General features: G+C 40.8%; 1 protein-coding gene across 5 annotated transcripts in view; it reads right to left on the bottom strand.

Moving 5' to 3' along the window:
* SLC20A2 (solute carrier family 20 member 2) overlaps positions 1–22,289 on the bottom strand; it is a 104,781-nt gene that overhangs the window by 46,343 nt on the left and 36,149 nt on the right. For all 5 annotated transcript variants that reach the window (XM_032413315.1, XM_032413316.1, XM_032413312.1 and 2 more), the window contains one exon: positions 1,410–1,962. In XM_032413315.1, the coding sequence (XP_032269206.1) occupies positions 1,410–1,698 (289 nt within the window). In that variant the 5' untranslated portion in view covers positions 1,699–1,962. The remainder of the gene's footprint in view (positions 1–1,409; positions 1,963–22,289) is intronic.

Raw genomic sequence — 22,289 nt, 5'->3', positions numbered from 1 at the left:
CACTTTTATCTGAGTATGATGGGAAATAGATACCCAGTGAAGGTAAATAAGATTCAATCATTACAACAGCTGTTGGAATGAAAGCAGTCATGAACCTTACATCGTTAAAACACAAAATGTTGAGAAACAGAACTCCTTAGCATGTATTATCAGCATCCTGTGCTTAGTAGTATTTAATACCTTAGTACATCGGTATTGGATATGGATCAAACGCCTCAACAACTTCTCAGACTAACTGGCTGTCGCAAAAAAGATGGTGGTGCGTCTTTTTTTGGCAAATAATGTCCACATTCTGGGAGCTTCAGGGATGCTAGTGACAGTAAAGAACTAGGGGCCTGTGGAATGTAGCTGTGTTCTTGGTATGCTAGCATCTTACCTCCTACTGCAGGACCCTTCCTACAAAAGGATATGTCCTATTGAAAGCAGAAGGTGGTAGGATTCCTCTCTAACCCTGTTCTCCCTAACCAAATTACCCATATAGATCCGCTGTCTGCTGTGACGTCATCTCTACCCAGAAGCAAGCAGAGCAAGAGTCCTGTCAGCTGCACTTAAGCATTCCTGCCCGAGTCTTCTTTCTGGCGGTAGCGAGGGCAGGAAGGGCAGCGCCCCCACGGTGCTTCAAGCTGATGGTCAGCTTGGCCAGTGGAGAAATTATACCAACTGGCCGGTCAGTCTGCTTGTTAACATGTTTCACTGCCCTCAACACTTCCCTCTCATCTAGACAACTTGAAACTACCAATATAAACAGGTGACACACAAATGGTCATTTGGCCAGAAAACAAAACAAACATCATCCCAAATGGAGCTCCCAGAGGTAGAATCAGAAAATCAAAACAAAAGCCAACAAAGGGATTACAAATAATATAGAAGACTAGAATTTCCTGAAACACAAGCGCTTGAGATTGACTCAGTCAACTCAAAACCTTAAACTGAGAATACAAAACTTAATAAATACTGGTTTTCGGCATCCACGTTTTCAAAACATTGCATCCTAACTGATGAATAATCTACGGAAAAACAGACATCAACTGTCAAGGATATCTCACAAGTCAACCTTACAAACACATTCACTGAGACATGTTATTTCTTTAAGAACTCTCAAACCACTTTAAAATGATAGCTAGTCTACAAACATCTTTGTCTGTACTTTATAAAAAGTACTTTTAGCCAAATCTATTTTAACAACCGACTTTGCTAAAAAATTGAGAAATGTTTGCTTGATATTTGAACACTAAAAAAAAAAAATCAAATTAAAATGCAGAAAGCAAAATAAGATGTAGTGAATATGGAACATCAAACCAGTTTTTGAAGATAAAGCAAAAATCACACTTATGGACACGACAGAAACATTGTAGGGAAATAGGCCAGCGGACACAGTTCCCACTGATGTAAAGAATAAGGCTACTTACCAACCATTGCACTAACTTCCCCAGCCATTAGTGTTTCTATTGTCTCGTTGTATAGGTTCACATCAATGATACCTTTTCGAATGGTCTCTCCCACTTTGGCTCCCAGTAACACTGAGCCGGTTGTTTCAAATATTGAAGCCAAAATGCACGCCTGCCTCAAGGTCACCACGCCAGAGCCCACAGCAGTACCAAATGAATTGGCAACATCGTTTGCACCAACAGAAAACGCCAAGATAAAAGCTATGATAAAACCCAAAATGACCATCCACAAATACTCATCCATGGCCATTTTGGAAAGTGGGCTCCGGGTACTTTTCTTTTGCAGAAATATTTTAAATAAACAAAGCTTGAGGTTATAAACGTCGTAAGGCCGAGAGTTCTTGTAAACAGTGAGTTTGCTCTGGAAAGTGCTGGACAATGTTAGAGCCTGAACAAACTGCTAACTGCTGGTTTTCAAACTACTGTCAGTACAGTTCATTTGGTTGTGTTCAGTCAGCGGTAAAACACATTCCATATTTTTCCTCCCAATCTGGGAAAGCTGTGATGTCTCCTCCTGTAACAGAAAAGAAAACAAAAGAAATCAATTACCCTAAGCAACCTGTAACAGTTTGTTCTTTCAGAAATAAGTGTTTTAAGCCTACTAATGGGATCTAACTTCGGCATGTGACAGATCTAACCATAAAGCAACTCAAGGAAGATTATAATTGGTTAACAGCGCCCCCCCCACCAAAAAAAGCTGGTCTCTAGAATATCAGAGGTTGAAGTATGCTTTATAATTACAGTCTGACAATAAGCCTTAATAGGATATGACTTTTTGCAATCTGAAAAATACATTTGGTCATTATTTTCAGAAAGAAAAAATTGCTTTAAATGGGAAAAAGGTAAAGAAATGAGAAATTCAGTTACAGAGTTTTTCAGATATGTGGAATGTGCCTAATTTCTTACACCGATGATGACCAAATATGATTCTGTGACGCCACAGGGTGTGGCTAATGACCTGCCTGCACATTTACACACAAGGAATGAGCACTTTACGAGCATACCATGCATGTGTCTGAAAGGAAGCTTATAGGTTCTAGTATAAAATGACTCATCCAGAGGGTGACAAAGGTGGAAACTGAAGTCCTCAGGAGGAAGAGAGAAAGCTGCAGAATGAAACGATCCTACTGAAACACGATTCAGATGTCACTATTCCATGCCTACCCATACCTCGCTCAGAGGAAAGGCCAGAGGCCTCACCATGGCTTGGAAGGCCCTCCAAGGTCTCCTGAGGGTCCCGCCCCAGCCCACTGTCCTCAGCTCCTATTGCCCTTTCCTTCACAGGCTCCTTTCTAGTCCTTGAAAACACCAAGCACTCTCACCTCTGGGCCTTTGCACCTGCTGATTCCTATGCCAGAAAAAATCTCCCTGACAGCTGTGTACCTACTCATGCTATTTAAGTGTCTGCTCAAATGTCACCATCAGAGAGGCCTTCCCTGACCTCGTGAAAGACCAGCTCCTCCCCCCATGCCATTATCCACCCCTCTCACCCTGCTTTTTGTCTGTTCTACTTATCACTGCATTCATTCATTCATTCTTATCTGTCTCCTTTCAGGAGGGCGCAGGGACTTTATTGGATTCACTGCTGTATCTCCAGGTCATAGAATAGTGCCTGGCATGTGGGAAGCCCTAATCAATTTGTTGAATACATGAAAAAAGAGGCTATTAAACATGGAGAAAAGTCTTCCAAAATAAAGAGGCGATGTCACAAAATTAATATATCCATGAAATAAAAATGTCACTAAAAGCTTTGGAACTGTGGTATTCTATTATTATATAGTCAAGGTACCAAATCTGTATTTTTTTGAATGGTATTAGGTGTGCAGAATGGTACTTATTAGCACAGTGTGGTTCTTCATAGATGCTTATTGACCTGAACTGGATAAATTAGGCTCATATGTCATGTCATAGACAGTACAATCATCAATTAACATTAAGATTACTTAGGGGGAAAAAACAGGACACTAAATTTTATGTATATTGTGATCATGGTGATGTTCAAATCCATATAAGAAGACGGGCAAGTAACATACTAAAACCAGAACAGTGGCTAAGTGTGAGTGGTAGCGTAATAGATGATTTTTCCTTTCCACTCAAAACTGCAAACTGGATCACATGCTTTTCAAATTAAAATAGTATATAATAAATCATATTTGGTCATAGAGTCATCTATGTATGCAATGCTACAGGCATATAATGAAATAGAAAATATATACTGATAGAATTTATCATTTGCTAAGATTTGAAGCCTATGCAATTCTAGAGATTTAGATCCCATGTGAGACAAATGAAAAGACCATTATAAAGGCAAAGGACAATATCCTACTAAAAGAGTATTTTATTAATATCATGGACACATTAAATCTAGATGTGAAAATACAAAATAGGAATATTTTGGACCAGTATGATCTAATCTTAAATTCTTGATGAAATCTTGTTTGTCAGGTTAGCTTGCCAACAGGGCAAACAAGAACAATATTCAACAAGTACTTATTGAGAACCTCCCTTGTGCCAGTCACTAGGACTATGACGATGAGTGAAAATGGATGTGGGGCTCACTGACCTGTGAGGGGGGCAGACGCTAACCACATAAACACACAAATGTATGACCCTTAGCTGGGGCCAGTGCTATGGAGGCAGGAGGCCCGCGGCCCATTGCGTTGTGACAGCGCAGTTCTGGGCCAGGACCGAGTCTAAGAGGACAGGGAAGGCAACCTAAGGATGAGGCAGTGAACTCTGGGCCGGGGGAGGCATTCCAGGCATGGCCCGGGTGGGAAGGAGCAGCAGGGGGTGGGGGCGGGACAGGCAGGCCGGTGTAAGGCAGTGTCCAGCCAGCTGAAGACTGTGGGGTGCCGCTGAACACTTGTAACCAGGGGGAGGCCAACGTGATCAGACTTTCATTTCGAGAAGGTCACCCTGGCCGCCATGTGCAGAAGGGGCTGGACAGAAGAGGGAATGTGCTGAGACTGATTTGGGGCTACTGCATGGTTCAGGCAGGCCCCTGCAGAGGCCCCCGGCCCGGTGTGGCCATGGCACTGACCAAAGAGAAAGGACACTTAAGGAGGTTTCAGGGGCTCAAGTGGTGGTGGCCTGCACACAAGGACTGAGAGAGACAGATGGTTGCTGACTCGCGGGACTGGGCTGAGAAACAGCCGAGGAGGGTTTTTATGTTTTCTCCTTTGCACTGTTTCTAGTTTTGTTTTTATATGTTAAGGCAAGGTTCGCCCACAGGTTCACTCTGGGACAGGATGCACACAGAGGTCAAGTCCAGGAGCACCAAAGCAGGTATGTCCTCAGCCCGGGGTGGCTTGGGGAGACTTTTAATTGTCTTTATGATACCTTAGGCACCGTTTCAGACCAGGGTTCCCCTATCCTACTCAGATAATCTTAGGTAACTTATTTCTACAACCGCGTCTGTGTTCTTTAATGCAGCTTTTCTCCTTCACATTATATCCAATAAGCATCTGGATGAGGAGAAAGGCTTTTTTGAGACCAAATGACTTCTATTTTGTATTCTATTTATAAGACCTGTTTTTTTATGGCAAGGACCAATACCCTGATTTTCTCCCTCTTCCATTAATCTTTATCAAAATAAAGCACTTCAACAACCGCATGATCTGCTGCCGAAACAGAGCTCGGCACCCCCGGCAGGGGGGCCAGGGAGCACCAAGCACAAGGCCAAGATGGGAATCTGTCAGGAGTATGGAAGCACAAATCCAGAGTGGCTGAGCTTTGGCCAGTGTGTCACCGGACAGTGCGGGCTGTTTGAAAGCAGGATTCCGGAGGTGGGCAATCAAGTCAGTGGAGAAAGGTTGGCTTATTCAACAAGTGATGTTGGGCCAACTTGCTAACTATCTGGAAGGAAGAAAAAAGTTAGATCCCTACCTCCATCCAAAATAAACTGAAGATTTAAATGTAAAAACTGAAACCTGAAGAAAAGAAGAAAACACAGAGGCAAATATTTACTTAATATTGCAATGGGGGAGCCTGGACCTGATACTGAAGAATCGACTCATTTGAGTTCATAGAAATCATGTTGCTGGGAGACAGGCCTGATGTGTGGAGGCGTCGCGTGGAAATGCCTCCTCTCCTCCTCAGCAGTGATTCTCAATGAGGGTGCAACAGTATTTAGACCTTCCAGCTAATGCCTTGGTTCTTCTCTCTCTCCTGCAAGGGCTTTTCTGAAAAGGGTCAGAACAAGCCTCCTAACTCTCTCTCTCCTTCACCCAGTATGAAAGCCCTTAGATGGCTTCGACGCACAGGACTGAACGTTCCAAGATATTCTTCAATTTTCAAATGCCACCAACCTCTCACGTTTGAGGAACAGAGACCTTAGAATGTTGTGAATCATTGGAAGAGGTCCTGAGGGGTTTTGTAAGTTCTACCACCCAAACTTGTAACGTTAACAAGATCCTCACTCTCTTTTCTCGGTGCCCTCAATTCTTCTGAGCAAGCTCCTCAACCCTGAGTCCTGCCCACCATCCCTTCTCTGCCTTGATCTCTGAACCAGTCCTGCTTCCTTCACCAGGCCCAGTGAGAGCAGTAGCAGGACTCCCGAGTCAGGATTTAGAACTTCCTCTGTGAGCATCTGCTTCAGCTCTACCTCATACCCTCTTATCTACACTAGAAAGCTGAATGTTGAAGAAAAAGTGAAAACAAACATTCTCAGAATATTTCTAGATGAATTTGTACACAGTTTAAAAGCAGGAATGTGGGTGAGCTGTAGCACTTAATAGACATTAATACAAAAAAAACCTTGGGTGGGAGGTTCCCTGTTCTGAAACGTTGCTAAAGGTGATGACCCTTGGCCTTCCCAAGCAAACATGCCGAGGGATGCCTGTTGCAGCCCTCCATCCGCCTTCCTCTCTCTCTCAGCCTTGGAGTCCCATCAGCTCCTCAGCTGGCACAACCCGTCCCAGACAATCAGGTCTGTAGTGGACTGTGGCTTAGTTAGGACTCCTTCCCAGGGACCTTGCGGTTTTAAAGGCCTGGCCCATAGCCTCCCTTCCTCACGTTTGCTTCTGGCCTACGCCAAGCTTTTCCCTGAGATTTCATGGACTGCACCCAGGCCAAGCTCTCCCTCCAACAGGTGAAGAGAAGGAGCCAGATCCCCCCATGCAGAGGACCCCGGTGCTTTGAAGTAATTTTCCAACACCTCACCTAAAACCCAAAGTGCCTCACACCTACCCTCTAAAAATGTAAAACCTATTTTCCTAGAAGCTAGGGTTGAATCTTGAATTCTGACACTTTGGTAGAAATTTGAACACAGATAATCTCTTCAATGGTATGATGTAAAATCTAACGACTCACTGCTACCTGTGAGTAAACCTGACTACTCTGCCATAAAAAATATTAGCCTTTTCTGATAATATGGAAAGATAAAATGGAAGATTCATTTTTGAAATCTTACTTACAGAACATTACAGCAGAAGCATTTTTTTCAACACTCGGGATGTAGATCTTATCATAAGGAGTTTCTATCAACACCAACATTCCTGAATAGCTCATGAAAACATCTACTTTTCACTCTTAAATTTCAAAAACTAATTTAAAAAGTAATAGTATATTTATGATAAAACATATTGAGTTTCATATTTTCATAATAATGATAAAAAATGGAAACATGACAAGAATGGCTCTGAAACTTGCTTTAAGTACCTTTAAATGGCATATTTTACAAAGATGCAAAGGAGTCTATGGGAGCACAGGAGCCTGGAGAAAGGCCGATGATATTGTGACTGAAGCAGAAGCAAGAAAGCAAGCAAGAGAGGGATAGAGAAGAGGGGAAGGGAAAAGAAAGAGGGAGGGAGAAGGGGGAAAAATGTCCAAAGGGAAGGCAAGACAACCAAGCCAAATGTTAGACCCAGCTTGGAACATGGGGACACAGAAGCAAGAAGAAGCAAGTTTACTCAACAGGGATAAAGCCTGATAATCTTTATTAAAGACATTCAAAGTGAACAAGCTGCAGATTTAAAACCCAACATAAACTGGAAATAAATGGCAAGGACAGTTTACTAACACACTGTGGCCATTCTCAGCACTGCATGTTCTTCACCTTCTCCTTTCCTCTCTGTTGTTAAAAAAGGAACACTGTTTCTCCTGCATGAAGAAAGGAAAAGAGCACAGGACCTGCAGTCCGAGGCTCTGGGTCCATTCCTGTTCCACTAGCTACTGGCTACACAACTGGGGCCAAGTCATTTAAAGGACTCATCTGGAAAATGGGAATAATGATACAAAATGTGGGGCTAGGTAAAGGTCCTAGCTCAGAGCCAGGGATCAATACATGGTGACTATTACCATTATTAGCAGATAAAGCCCTGGGGTCATGGTCAGGAAACCTGAGGCCTAATCCTGGCTTTGTTAATAACTGGCAGTGTGACCTTGGGTAAGTCACACCCACTTTCTGATCCAGTTTCATCATCTGTAAAATGGGGACAGTAATAACATATGTACTTGACAGAATTATTGTTAGGATCAAACCTAACATATGCATAAGTGTTTTGTAGTTGTGGTTAGCCTCAAGCAACCTGAAGTTATCAGTATCACTATAGACACAGGAAGAACAACTTGAAGCTCCAAAGTCCTTCTAGAAGGATCTTCCTCACTCTTATGCCCACCCCCCCCCCCCAGTAGTCATGTGGATATACCCAGCCCACTTCCCTCTAGTCCTGCTCTTCTTCCTCAACGTACAAATTCTGGCCTTGTCTTTGATTAAAGACTGATATACACTGTAAGGCACAGGAACAGTTTTGAGGGGGTGGAGGGGGGTGAAGAGGTAGATGAAGATACCTCCAAAGGTGCTAAGAAAAAAATATCATGCAAAATGGTAAAGCCACTTTGGACAACAGGATGGCAGTTTCTTATAAAGCATATGCTTATCACAATAGTCAGCAGTTCCATTCTGAGGCACAGTCACCCAAGAGATATGAAAACATATGTCTACACAGGGAACTCTGTATTCTTTATCTGGAGTACAGGGGTGGCTACACTACTGAGCATGTGTGTCAAAACTCATGAAACTGTACACTTGTAATGGGCGAACTTTATTGTACATAAATTATACCTCAATAAAACGGACTATACATAACACTGGCATATATAAATACGTGAGGTGATGGATGTATTCATTAACTAGATGGGAGGAAACCTTTTGCAATGTATATGTGTATAAAATCATCATGGTGTACACTTCAAAAATCTTACAATTTTATTTGTCAATTATACCTCAGTAAAGCTGAGGTAAAAAACCAATACAATACTGGTCATAAAAGGTAATATTCACTTTTGCTATTTTTCCCTTCCTTTATTGCTAGCATTGCCTTCCCCCACCCCCACCCCCAACCCCCTTAGGGTAAGTTATAAAAGTTAAATAGTTAAAAGGAAAAGAGGAGAGAAGAGAAGAGAAGAGAAGAGAAGAGAAGAGAAGAGAAGAGAAGAGAAGAGAAAAGAGTAGCTTCCTTATTCAATGAAAGAAGGAACATTCCACTCAGACTCCGTAAAAGCAGCCAGTTTGACCAATTGAGCAAGGGCTCAGGGACAAGGTGTCACACCTTGTTTAAAACAATGGCATCAAGAAGCAAAGAGCAAACACAGATCAATGAGAGGATGTGGCTGACTTAGAATTGCAAATTCAAAGTTCCACAGAAAGGGACTCAGACACAACTCTTTCGAGGCCAGAGATGAAAGAAGAAGGCTTGCTGTGGGGACAGACTAGTGACCTTTCTTCTAACCAGGCACGTACTGTTTCCACAGAGAAAGAAAAGCAGGGCGTTCCTGTGGAGACAAGTCTTCAACCTCGCTTCTCAAGGATCTAAAAGGTGGAAACCCATTCATTAGCATTCAGGTTTAGGGCAAATATAAATACTTCAGCTGAAAATCACTCCTACGGAGGCCCACAGATTAAAGACAGTTTAAATCTGGACTTGTGGACACTTCATATACCAAAAGCTTCAAGGAGGTCAATTAAAATAAGAGTATAAGCAAACTATAAATAAAAGTGTCACCTACTCCAATACTGACTCTAAAATCAGTTCGGAAATGTTCTCTCTCATAAGTACAGCTGGAAGTTATTTAAACAGTTCTAAGTAGGAGCATTTATTTTTCATATGGGAAATGGTGCCTGTAAACGTGCCAGGCTGGGTCAGATGCATGGCAGTCCCAGGGCTCTGTCTTGAACAAGGGAGGGTATGGGTGGCTTTCTGACATTAACCTCACAAGTCCAAGAAAATAAGCAAATAATTTTAAATGGGAACAAAGACTGATGTACAAAGATGTCATTTATTACGATCATTAAAAAAAGGAAACCATTTAACTATCCCCCAGACAGGAGGAAAGGCTAAGGAAACACTGATGACTTCTAAAGAAGAAATATTATATAGTAACTAAAATGATGTAACTTGAGGGGCGCCTGGGTGGCTCAGTGGGTTAAGCATCTGCCTTCGGCTCAGGTCATGATCCCAGGGTCCTGGGATTGAGCCCCGTGTCGGGCTCCCTGCTCAGTGGGGAGTCTCCTTCTCCCTCTGCCCCTCCCCCTGCTCGTGCTATCTCTCTCGCACTCTCTCTCTCTCAAATAAATAAAAAATAGAATAAAATAAAATGATGTAACTTGAGTTTTTCACGGCATTGGAACATAGTCTGCTAAGGGAAAAATCAGCATACAAATGGTGTGTGCCAAATGATCTCGACTGTGTTTGAGAATGCACCAGCAATGAGACTAAAGAAATATGCCCAAGGTTCAGAGTGGCTCTCTCTAGGTGCTCTTGACATTTTTTTATATTACCCAAAACTTCCTACCATGAGCAATTACTACTTTTAGCATCGGATAAACCCTTCAAAACACTACCGAGGAATGTACACTTTTTTGAGAAGTTAGGAATGTCTACCAAAATATGTTTCGTTTTTGCAATAAACAAAATGAATTTATCATGAGTCTGTTTTCAGCCCAGGCCTCCCCGACAATTCTTCCTTCAAGCTTACGACCTACAACTTAAGAGGTAAATACATCTTCTATACTTTTTGTTGATCTTATCTTTGTTTTTCACTTTCAAGAACATCCCATTGTTCTGGCATCTGAGCACAGGATGGAAAGGTCGCTGCACAGTTCAGAGCCTTCTATCATATTCCCATCTATAGGATTCTAAAGCGCATCCTCAGTCACACCTGGTCCTCCTTTAGAATTCTCCCTTCATCTTTTGTATGCTTCTCTTGAGGACTGGCCATCAGAACCGAACTGTACCCAGAGAGTAAGAAAATGTCCTGCTGGTGCCAAGTACTCTGCAAGCCTGACTGAAACAGTTTTGAGGTTAATGCTTTCAAGAAACAACCTATAATTAGTCTCTTATTCCTTATTTTGGCTCACAGAATTAGAGAATCAGAGAACATTAGAGTTTGAAAAGACTTGAGAAGCATCTGGTCCAATTTTGGTCATCCTGAAGATGTGACTGCCATAACTGAAAGTAGAGGCAAGATGATTATTCCCTAGAGGTGCTATCCGCTGACTGCATGGCGGGGGGTCGGGGGGCACTCAAAGGAGAGCAATGTAAGTGGTGCCCCTGGTCGGCCTTCACCAGGCCTTCCTAGTGATACTAGCTCCTACTTGGGGAGTGGGAGGCAGGCACAACAGGGAAGGAGAAAAGGGTGAAAAAGAGAATGGGTTACAAAGAATGCTGCAGAGCCACGATCCTTGGAGATTTTCAAGGTCCCGTCCAGCCCTCTTATTCTGTATCAACCAGAGACCACAGGACTGAGAAGAGGCGGTAGAGCCTGCAACTGTGGACCACAGGACTGTGCTGTGGGGAGAGGAGTGGAAATTCTTGACCCCTTCTAGAACAATGCAGTCAATGGCCTTCATGAATTTATGGAACGTTGCACAAACTCATTTTGGTCCTCTACGTAAAGTTTCTACTGCAGACCCTGTGGGCTCAGCCCCTCTGGACCCTGTTTCTTTTCCGGGCCCCATTCCTGCTGTATTAACTCTCCCTCCTGCATTTTTGTCATTCTGACATTTAAGTTTCTCTTTGGCTCATAAAGCATGTGTGTTATTTAGATGTCTTCCAGTAGCCTTTTGCTCTCTGGGAAGGCACTGTATGAATCTATTAAGTAAATATGTTTTTAAAAGGATAAAGAAAGAAACAGCAAAAATAATAAAAAGGAGATAAAGTGAGAAGAATCACAACAATTTGGCCTGAAGAAGAGAAGATGGAGAAGGCTCTACAGTACCTAAGTGAAAAATAGTTTTTAAAAACTGAAAGACTGCCTCAGGACATGGAAGTGCCATTTCCTTAGAGATGTTCAAATGGAATCTAATGACTGAGCAATTATTTTCAGAAACTTTAGTTTGTTGTTTTTATTTTGTTTTTTTTTTTTTTTAAAGATTTTTTTTTTTTTTTTGGGGGGGGGGAAGGGGCAGAGGGAGAGGGACAAGCAAACTCACACTGAACACAGAGCCTGACCATGGGCTCAATCTCACGACCCTGAGATCACGACCTGAGCTAAAATCAAGAGTCAGACACTTACCCGACTGAGCCACCCGGGCGCCCCTAAAGATTTTATTTTTAAGTACTCTCTACACCCAACGTGGGGCTCGAACCTACAACCCCAATATCAAGAGTCACATGCTCTACCAACCGAGTCAGCCAGGTGCCCCTGCTCCTTCTATTTCGATTTTATAATTTGATGATTTCATGAAAAAGCAACTATAAGGAAATACATATCGGCCATTCTTGATCAAATTTGGAGATATGGCAAACAGTCTTTCATTGTAATAAGACTGCACTTGGAGAGGAAGAAAAAATTTCTAACTGAACGGCTTACTGCACACTGCAGTGCACTCCCATTAGAAATGTGGAATTAACCTGCATAGAGATTTTTCTTTTTCAGGATTAGGACCACCTTGCTGGAGTGCTGTAGGTACAATACTGCTTGGAAGCATGGGACAAGGATAGCTGGCCTTTATATATGTATTCCCATTTGAGCAGAGAAATGGCTTCTAAACATTTTTCCCTTTCTGTGTGCACTACAGATGGATTCCCCTCAGATAGTCTAGTTTCTTTTCTTCAGTCATAACCAAAAATAGATTCGTTTTCATGAGCAAATCACTTAGCGTCATTTCTATCACATGGCAAACCTGGGAGCACTTGTTCCGATTCTGTGCCCTGAGTGTTGGACTGTTTGGCTAAGCTCCAAGAGCTATATTAGGAAAATACTTTCTCTTCAGCCAGTTTAAAATGGAACTGTGTATGTAAATAGATATCTTGGTTCTTACAGGTTTATTTGCTAATTTTGTTCTGATTACAGTAGAAGCTCAACAGAAATATGAATGATACTTATAAAAGATTGATTCCTGATACTACTACATATTCTTTCTACTAACAGAACATTAGTATAAATAGGAGAGTTGATAGGTGGAGATTATTAACTATTTTCCATGCTCAACTTACAGCCCCATAGTTCTTGTTCTCATTCCAAAGGTTCTTAAGCAATAGTTCTTTGGCAGCAAAAAAAATCAAGAGGGAGCAAATGATTAAGTTGATTCAGTGAGACTTTCCCTCTTTGCAATGTAGGAAAGTTGGTTCAAGTGCTTCATCAGAAGTCAGCAAACTTGATTCAATCCCACCCAAATTAGTGGTATAAACAGTCTAAACAAGGCAGTAAGTCCAAAAAATTGTTCATCGGGTCAGGAAGTCAGGTGAAAATCTAGCACTTCATATCTCTCAGAGACAACTGAAATTGAAATGTTTTTACTAACTTAAGAAACCATAAGCATTTGCTTGATATCACCTTCAAAGAATGATGAAAATAGCAGTTTAAAAATATTAGAGAGATAAATTTTTTAAGATTTCTTTGAATATTATTTCCTGATTATGAGAGTGCTCCTGGTACTTAACTCCTTATGAATGATTGAGATAAACTTTCTTGGGCAAGTCACTCGTTCCCTTTGGCTCAGTGTTTCCTTTAGAAAACTTGGAGCTAGGGAGGATGCCTTGATGTGAGCACAGAGAGCTTTATTATAATAACTGGAAAGCAACTGGGTATAAGCTGCTCTTTAGTGGTGTTTGAAATCAGTTATGAGAATAAAGAAGAAATATGTATTTATACAGTCTTTTGTCATTACCTAATTAATTACCTCTACTGGAGCTCTTTGTGTGTGTGTGTGTGTGTGTGTGTGTTTGTATTTCAATTACTGTCTAGTGTCACTTCCTTTCAGCCTAGTGAACCTCTTTTAGTATTTCTTATAAGGCAGATCTGCTAGCAATGGATTCTGTTTTCATTTACTTGGAAATGTTTTTATTTTGCCTTCACTTTGGAAAGACAGTTTTGCAGGGCAGAGGACTCATCAGCACTTTAACATGGCCTCTACCACCATCTGGCCCCCACTGTTTCTCATGAGAAGTCAGGTATTAATCTTATTCCAGTTCCCCTAGAATTGAGTCAGTTCTCTCTTGCTGCTTTCCACATCTTCTTTTTGTCTTTCAAAATTTTGACTACATGTCTGGGTGTGGATCTCTTCATGCTTATCCTAATCAGTTTGTTAAGCATCTTGATGTGTAGCTTAGTGGTTTTCATCAAATTGGGAAGTTGTAAGTCATTATTTCTTTGAATATTTTTCTGCCTCTTTCTCTCTCTCTTCTATGTCTGGTACACTTAATGGTGACCTATATTTTTCTGAGATTCTGTGCATTCTTTGTCATTCTTTTTTGTTCTTCAGACTGCATTATCTCTAAGGCTCTCTATTCAAGTTCGGGGATTCTTTCTTCTGACAACCCAAATCTACTGTTGATCCCTCTAGTGAGTTTTTCATTTTGTTATAGTTTTCAATTCCAGTATTCCCATGCTTAATTTTTTTAAATTGTGGTAAAATAAACATAAAATTTACCATTTAACTACTTTTAGGTGTACAGTAGCATTAAGTACATTTGCATTGTTACACAAACATCACAACTATCCATCAGCAAAACTCTTTTCACCTTAGAAAACTGAAAGTCTGTACCCATTGAAGAGTAATTTCCATTCCCCTTCACCCCAATCCCTGGCAACCACCATTCTGTCTTTATGAGTTTGACTACTTTAAGTACATCCATGTGAGTGAGATCAGTGTGTTTTTGTGACTGCCTTATTTCACTTGGCATAATGTCTTCAAAGTTCATCCATGCTGCAGCATGTGTCAAAATTTCCTTCCTTTTACAGGTTGAAAAATATTGCATTGTATGGCTATACCACATTTTGTTTACTCATCCAGCGATGGACATTTGGGCTGCTTCTACTTTTTGGCTCCTGTGAATGAGGCTATTAAAATGGGTATACAGGGGCGCCTGGGTGGCTCAGTCAGTTAAGCATCCAACTCTTGATTTAGGCTCAGGTCATGATCTCAGGGTTGTGAGACTGAGACCCATGTGGAGCTCTGTGCTGGGTGTGGAGCCTGCTTAAAATTCTCTCTCATCCTCTTCCGCTGCCCCTCCCCCTCTTTCTCTCCCTCTCTAAAAATAAGTAAATAAATAGACAAATTAAATTAAATTAAATGGGTATACAAATATATCTCCAAGTCTCTGCTGCTTTCAGTTCTTTTGGGTGTATGTGCAGAAGTGGAATTGCTGGGTCATGTGGTAATACTGTTTTTAATTTTTTGAGAAACTACTATACTGTTTTGCACAGCAGCCACACCATTTTATAGTCCCACAAAGGTGATAGCTCATAGTGGTTCTAATTTGCATTTCCATAATGATTAGTGATGTTGAGGATCTTCTCATGGGCTTGTTGGCTGTCCGTATGTCTTCTCTGGAGAAATGTCTATTCAAGTCCTCTGCCCATTTTTAAATTGAATTGCTCTTGGCTGTTGAGTTGTAGGAAAGAGTTCTTATATATTCTGATACTAACCCCTTATTAGATAAATGATTTATAAATATTTTCTCCCATTCCAAAGGTTGCCTTTTCATTCTGTGACTGTGTCCTTTGTTGTGCAGAAGCTTTTAATGTTGATGTACTCCATTTTATCTATTTTCACTTCTATTGTTTGTGTTTTTGGTATCATATCTGCATTTGGTTCTTTATCATTTCTATCTCTATCTGATAGTCTCTATCTGATGATTCACTGCCACCGTACCTTTCTTTAATTCTTTAAGAATGGTTACTTTTAATCTTTGAACATATTTATAATAGCTGCTTTAAGTCTTTGTCTGCTTTGTTCAATAGATGGGCCACCTCAATTGTTTATTTCTCCCATGTATCTGTCACAGTCTCCAATTTCTTTACTTTCTCATAATTTTTTGTTGAAAATTGGACATTTTAAATAACGTATTGTAGCAACTCTGGTTACTGATATTTCCAGCCCCCAGAGGTTTTGTTGTTGGTATTTGTTTATTTGGCTGATCCGATTCTGTGAAGTCTACTTTCCACACAGTATACAGCTGTTGATGTCCCTGCTCATATTTTTTCCTCCTTGTTTTCACATTTTAGTCTGGCTTCCTAAGAATCACCCATAAGCCACTTAACTGGTCAAAGGCTGTGCATAAGCCCCCTTAAGTAGTTAGATTTTCACCCTTTACCATGGTTGCGTATGGAACTTAGAGATTACTTTCATAGTTCAGGGAGTAAAGGATGGAAGGAAGGTCTGAATGCAAAGGGGCAGCACAAAGGTAACCTCTGGGGAGTTCTAATTATTATTTATCCTGTATGTGCTGGTGGTCACAAAACCCTGAGTGTGTGTAAAAACTCACAGAACTACAGTGTCACCAGAAAAAGTAAATTTTACTATATATAATTTTTGTTGAAGTGGTCATGATTTGCCTTTAAAAAAAGATACTTCTATACCTGTATTACTCTCACATAGTTGGATCCAATTAGGTCATTTGAGTTCTTAGAAGTTCACTACTTAATATTTAATGAGGAGATAGAAAACAAATCTTTCCCATTACACTATTGCCAATTAAGGGTCATTTCCTCTCAGAATGCAGTAAAATAAAAATTCAACTTTAAAAAATGTGTCATTATAATACTTAATAGTTCTTATGACAATGTCAAGTTTCTATCCCTGATCAGAAGTTTCTTCTGGATTAAGCTTTAAGTCATTTTTCTTCAAATAAAAATTCGGGATTATTTAATTGTTACTGACAAGTCTCGCAGAGCCTGAAGACACTGTGATTTAAAGATCAAGGAAAAACCAAAAAAATGTAAACAAAAGGAGAGATGGCAAAAATCAGGTCTGACAGAAAGAGGTGCTTGGCTGGACACTCTACCCTCTAGGTTCCTAGGGATACTGAACTCTGCATAGTAGGCTGAGGCGGAAAATGACAGAACATCCCAGCAATTCTCTCTTCCTGCTCTAGCTGCCAATTTAACTTCAAGTCTTAAGCAATCACTTCTTTTTAAAACCTTTATAATACCGGATAAGCTCATCTGTAACTCCCAACCACCTCACTATGCTGAGTGCACTCATATCCTCCTACTTTGGCTTTAATCTTTAAAGGCAAAAACAAACAAAACAAAGAAATGAATGAACAAATGAAAAAATAAAAAGGAAGAAAATAAACTCACTCTAAATCTTTAAGCTGAGATCCAGTCTCCTCTTGCTCTTCCAAAAGCCACCCTTTCTCTTGACAGCAACCAGAGAGGTTTTCTACCTTTTCTAACTTGGTCTAGAGTCTCAGACTCTCAGAATATAGTCTAGAAATATTTTTATCTGTTCTATCACTTTTAAAAAAGCTGTTCTCTTTCTTCCTTTGAGCCACTCAACCTGCAAAGCATTCTATCGATCAAGCTGTAAGCACCTATTTTATTCCTCCTTGATACGCATGTGGCATGTCACACGTCTGTGCCGGCCGCTGTTGGACATGCCGATGTGGGGATCACAAATCTCACTGGCAGCAGTACTCAATCCACTGCGTGTCTGACTATTGGGGTCAAGTCGTTCCCCAACATCTCTTTCTCCCCCCGCCTCCCCAGAAGAAATGAAGATAAACCCATGTGGGATGTGTCTTTACTTTCCCGAAGAGCCAACAGTGCAGAGAGGAATGGCACGATTATTCCTATCTTATAACTGCAGGAGAGAGAGACACAAGATGATAAAGAAATACAGGAGAGGATGACAAGAGGGGCACTCCTTATAACGATCAAAAGTGGTAAGAAGGAAACTTGAAAAACCAGCTTTCTTAGTTCCAAGTATCGCAAGAAATACTCTTCTATGAGTAACAAAGGTCGTGAAACAAAGGCTAGGCCAAAACATGGTAGTACATACATGCTACTAGATTTCTTGTGGTTTCTCAAGGCACCTGGTTTCAGTTTAGGGTATCAGTCCTGTTGACGGTGGATTCAATACAGTCTCAATCTAAATCTCTGTCCCCAAGTAAACCTGGTGACAGATTCTATTCATTTAGGACCAGACTTAGGAAGACACTTCAAAGAGAGACCCTTTAAATAACCATCAAAAGTACTTATTCTCACACGTTAGCCACACAAAACGGGCTAAAAGGGAGGGCTACTGTTTCTGCTCACGATTTTCTTAAATCAACTGCCACCAGTACCAAATAGTTACCCCAAATAACCTTCTGATTAAGGCCAGAAGAACATCCTAGCAGCATTTGGCAGAAATAATTGAGGGAGCCAGTACTCTCTTAAAGTGCTATCACTTTTAATAAACACTGGTGAGATACACTTTGATACTGCAAAGAGAAGTGCTTTGGAAATACTAGCTAGGTGACTTGTTCTTTCCATCAAGCCTCATCACTGTCACTCAAAATATTCTCTTGAGTTCTACAATATATGGTTCCACCATTCACTACTTTATATCTAAGATCAAGAATGATGGTCCCTTATAAAATTTAAATGGATAATCCTAACACAAAGTATTATTTTAATGACTTAAAAATATGCTGGATTCCCCAGCTCCCTTCCTTTAAATAATAATACTGAACCTGAGATCCTATTCAATTTGAGGTCATAATAGAGTTCACTGAACATCCACAGCCATAAGTAGTGAAAGCAGACCCTTGGGGAATACCTTTTATGCTACAGAATTCACAGAATTACCCTTTGTCAATAACTGCCACCCATCAGTTTGTATGGGCCTCTTCCTAAGAACCAAGGTCTCAAGTCTCTGCCTTAAAAATAAGTCAAATTTTCCCATTATAAAAATAATACACACTCATATAAAAATATGGTAAAAACACAAGAAAGTAAAACAAGGAAAAATGCTCCTAGCTCACCACTGAAAAATAACCATTGTTTTGTGTACATTTTGGTGTACTAGTTTTATCCACCCGAGTACGCATTACTTACGTAAGCCACTGGGAGGCCACTGCCAAATTAAATAAAATATAAAAGTCAAAATCAAAATGAATTATAATAGCTGTGTTTTGAAAAGAAAGTTTTTCATTATTACATAATACATGCTCATTGAAAAAAAAAATCTTACATATAGGTAGCCAAAAAGAAGGGGGGAAAACATCATACATCAGCTCACTTCCTTGAGAGAACCATTGCTTAATTTGGTGCACAGCATTCTTTTTTCATTTACATATAAGTACCTTCCTTTTAAAAAAGAAAATGAAGCCATTAGGCCATTAAAAAAATGCCTTCCATTTGGAAAATGGTTATACCTATGTATTTGTAACCTGCAAGTTTCACTCATTACAGATGGAACATCATCATTTAAATCACTGCACAGAGTTGCATTATGTGGCAACAACATAAATTATTTAACTAGTACCTTATTAGGTTGTTTCTGGGGATGTTTTATTGAATCATTAGGTCAGTAATTCTTCAGTAGTCTAATAATAAGCAAAGGAGCTTTTCCCCCTCCTTTCTCTTCAAGTTTAATTTTTTTGGACTGAACAACTATAATAAAAAAGGTTTAGCCCAGGCCACTCTCATTTTTTTTATTTTTATTTTTTTTAAGATTTTTTATTTATTTATTTGACAGAGAGAGAGACAGCGAGAGAGGGAACACAAGCAGGGGGAGTGGGAGAGGGAGAAGCAGTCTTCCCGTTGAGCAGGGAACCTGATGCGGGACTTGATCCCAGGACCCTGGGATCATGACCTGAGCCGAAGGCAGACACTTAAGCCAAAGGCAGATGCTTAATGACTGAGCCACCCAGGCGCCCTCCAACCCACTCTCATTTTTAATGAAACATATATGGACTAGATATAAGCTTGATTTTAAAACCAAAATTATTTTTGCCAGGCTGAAATACCAAAGGGGATGACTTTAATTTTTCTTTGTATAGAAATGAAAATAGCCTGTTGCCTGCTCTCAGTAAGAACCAAACCGACCAAACCTTTGAATTTTCTATTGGATTTATAGTTATTGAGAGTTCGCCGGTTTTAAAGAGAATATTTTATATTCAGACGAATTCAGGGTGTTAAGAATCAGCTTTCTCTGCCCTCTGGATTGGTGAAATATGGCTATCTTATCAGTGCGCAACCAGGATTCACAGGATTCCATACACTCTGTAAATCGACACAGAAGGAGAAATGACAGTGCGTGCAGCTTCACGTCTGGGAGGTCAGTGTTTTCAAACACAGGCCGGTCCGCAGATTGGGCAACATTGCTATATACACTTGCCACCTTTACCCCTCTGTCTCCCATGACAAGGCAAACTGGAGTTTGAGCCAGGCTGCCCTCACTTGTCTTTTCTCACTTCAAGGAACTTTTAATACTCTGCAAATGTGTAATTAACTATAGCCATAAGAGCCAAGCATTCTACCTAACCCGTTTTTAAGTGCTAAAATATGAGCGCACAGTATCCTCGCCAAGACAGAGCATGTCTTCTTTGGAGACAGCCCTGTGCCACTTGGGTGACACTTTTTAAGCAGCACTGGCAAAACACGTCCTTGAAGAATGCTTTGTTGTGACCACAAAAAGCTTTTATGGTACAGAATGCTATACAAAGTATAACAAATAGACACACTCTCAGTAGTTTGTGTTTTCAACCCAAGACAATTCCATCAGGCAAAAACACAAAGAGTAGAGGGACTTGGAGGAGGAGTAACTATTTTGATTGGGAAGAGAAAGAACTGCCACCTTCCTAACTCGCGCTAATTTATTACACAGGGGAGGGCAGAGCGCCTGTGGCCTTTAACATTTCTACTCCGTAATTAACCATTCAATTGCACTAAGTGTCTAGCACGTGTACCACTGACTGCTGCAGATCTAAAAACGTCAAGATGAAACAGGTCACTATCCTTCACCACTAGCAGAGACCCTCCAAACTGCTAACATACCCCTACACCCAGGGCATCAGATGGAACGCCCCATGGCAGGGACGAAGAATGGCATTCCCACAGGTGATACAACAGCTCACCGACAAAGTTCTCCTGCTGCAGAAGGGACAGAGTTGGGAAAATGGGGCACAGTCAAACTTCCCCGATAGCCACCTATCTTCTGACACAGGCTTCATGAAGAAAGTGACCAATCCAGCCAGCAGTCTGTGACACAAAATGATCACCAGCTAACGTTCCTTGTTTTGACCTCTGCCCAAATTCCCCTTCAGGTGGCTGTAAAAAAGTCCCATGGGGGGCAGGGAGTCTACTGAATAACACTGGGATATTATCTGATAATACAACAGTACCATCGCATTTTCTCATTTGATTCTCATTTGAAATGGGCACTGTCTTAACTACTGAGTTCAGAAAAGTAATTGCAAAATTTTCCTGGTTAATTATTAATCTTCGCTAAGTGACAGAGGAAATCCAGAGCAAAGTCAGGGCTAGAAGGGGCTTTGAGGGGTCATTTATCTCTAGACTTCAGAGAGAATATCGAAAACATCAGAAACAAATACAGACCCATTTTTTAGATGACTTCCAGAAAAAGTCTTACATTTTCCAGCATTCAAATTCTCCATTTTTTAAAACCTTGCCTTATATGTCATCTAGTGGTCCCACATTAGTGTGTATCAGAATCACTTGTGGGGCTTGTCAAAACAGAGATTGCTGGGCCCCATCTCCTCAGTTGCTGAATCCACAGATCTTGGGTGAGGCCTGAGAAGGTGCATTTCTCACAAGATCCCAGGTGGTGCTGGTGCTGATGCTGAGAGAACCAGCACTGCCCTGTGAGGACCACGGTTCTAACCTAAACTTTGCTGGACTGAACCCTTACATTCTCAATGGAAATAGATACTAGTGGGTCATCATTCCTTGGTTCTGAGGCATATACTTACTTCCATAACAATTCAAGAGTCCCCTGGTCATTTTTTTCCCTCCAGGCTAAATAATAGAAGTTTCCTAACATCTTATTATAGATATCATTTTTCAACCCTTTAACCATTTTGTGAGGTTCTTTGTTGAGTCTTCTCCAAGTCTCTTAGTTGTAGAGCCATGAACTAGACCCAGAACCTTAGTCAGAGACTGGCTGAGGTTGCCTATAAAGGGGAAAATGACTCACAGATTCATACAGTATATTCCTATTTATTAATCTCCAATACCCGAAGCTTGTCTTACTAGCTCCCTTCTGATTCATGTTCTTCTGACTCCTTTATGAGCTGCAGTAATGCTTAGGTGACCTTCATAATGCCTTTCTTCTGAGAAGCTCGAAGCACTTCTCTAATTCAACAGGTGACTCAACATCCTAACCCAGTGCAGGGTTAAGGAACTAGTTTTGACAAGTGCTTATCAGTTCAGGAGGAGAGAGAAAATCTGGAACACAAATTCAGATTTCTATCCAAATACCATTACCATTATATTGGGAAAGATGCTTCTTACATTTATTGGACTTTATAAGACACTAAGTTTACCTCCTCCACATAATAAGCATTCCAGGTGCAGAGAAACTAGTGAATCTCCTCCCTTTTGTGGGGAATTCTAACAGGGAACTGGCATTGGGGATCTGGTTGCTGGGGTCAGTCTCATCTATCT

This window comes from Phoca vitulina, unplaced genomic scaffold (genome assembly GCF_004348235.1).
Source record: "Phoca vitulina isolate PV1807 unplaced genomic scaffold, GSC_HSeal_1.0 scaffold15, whole genome shotgun sequence".
Classification (NCBI taxonomy): Eukaryota; Metazoa; Chordata; class Mammalia; order Carnivora; family Phocidae; genus Phoca; species Phoca vitulina.
This window is presented reverse-complemented; position numbering and strand designations above follow the sequence as displayed.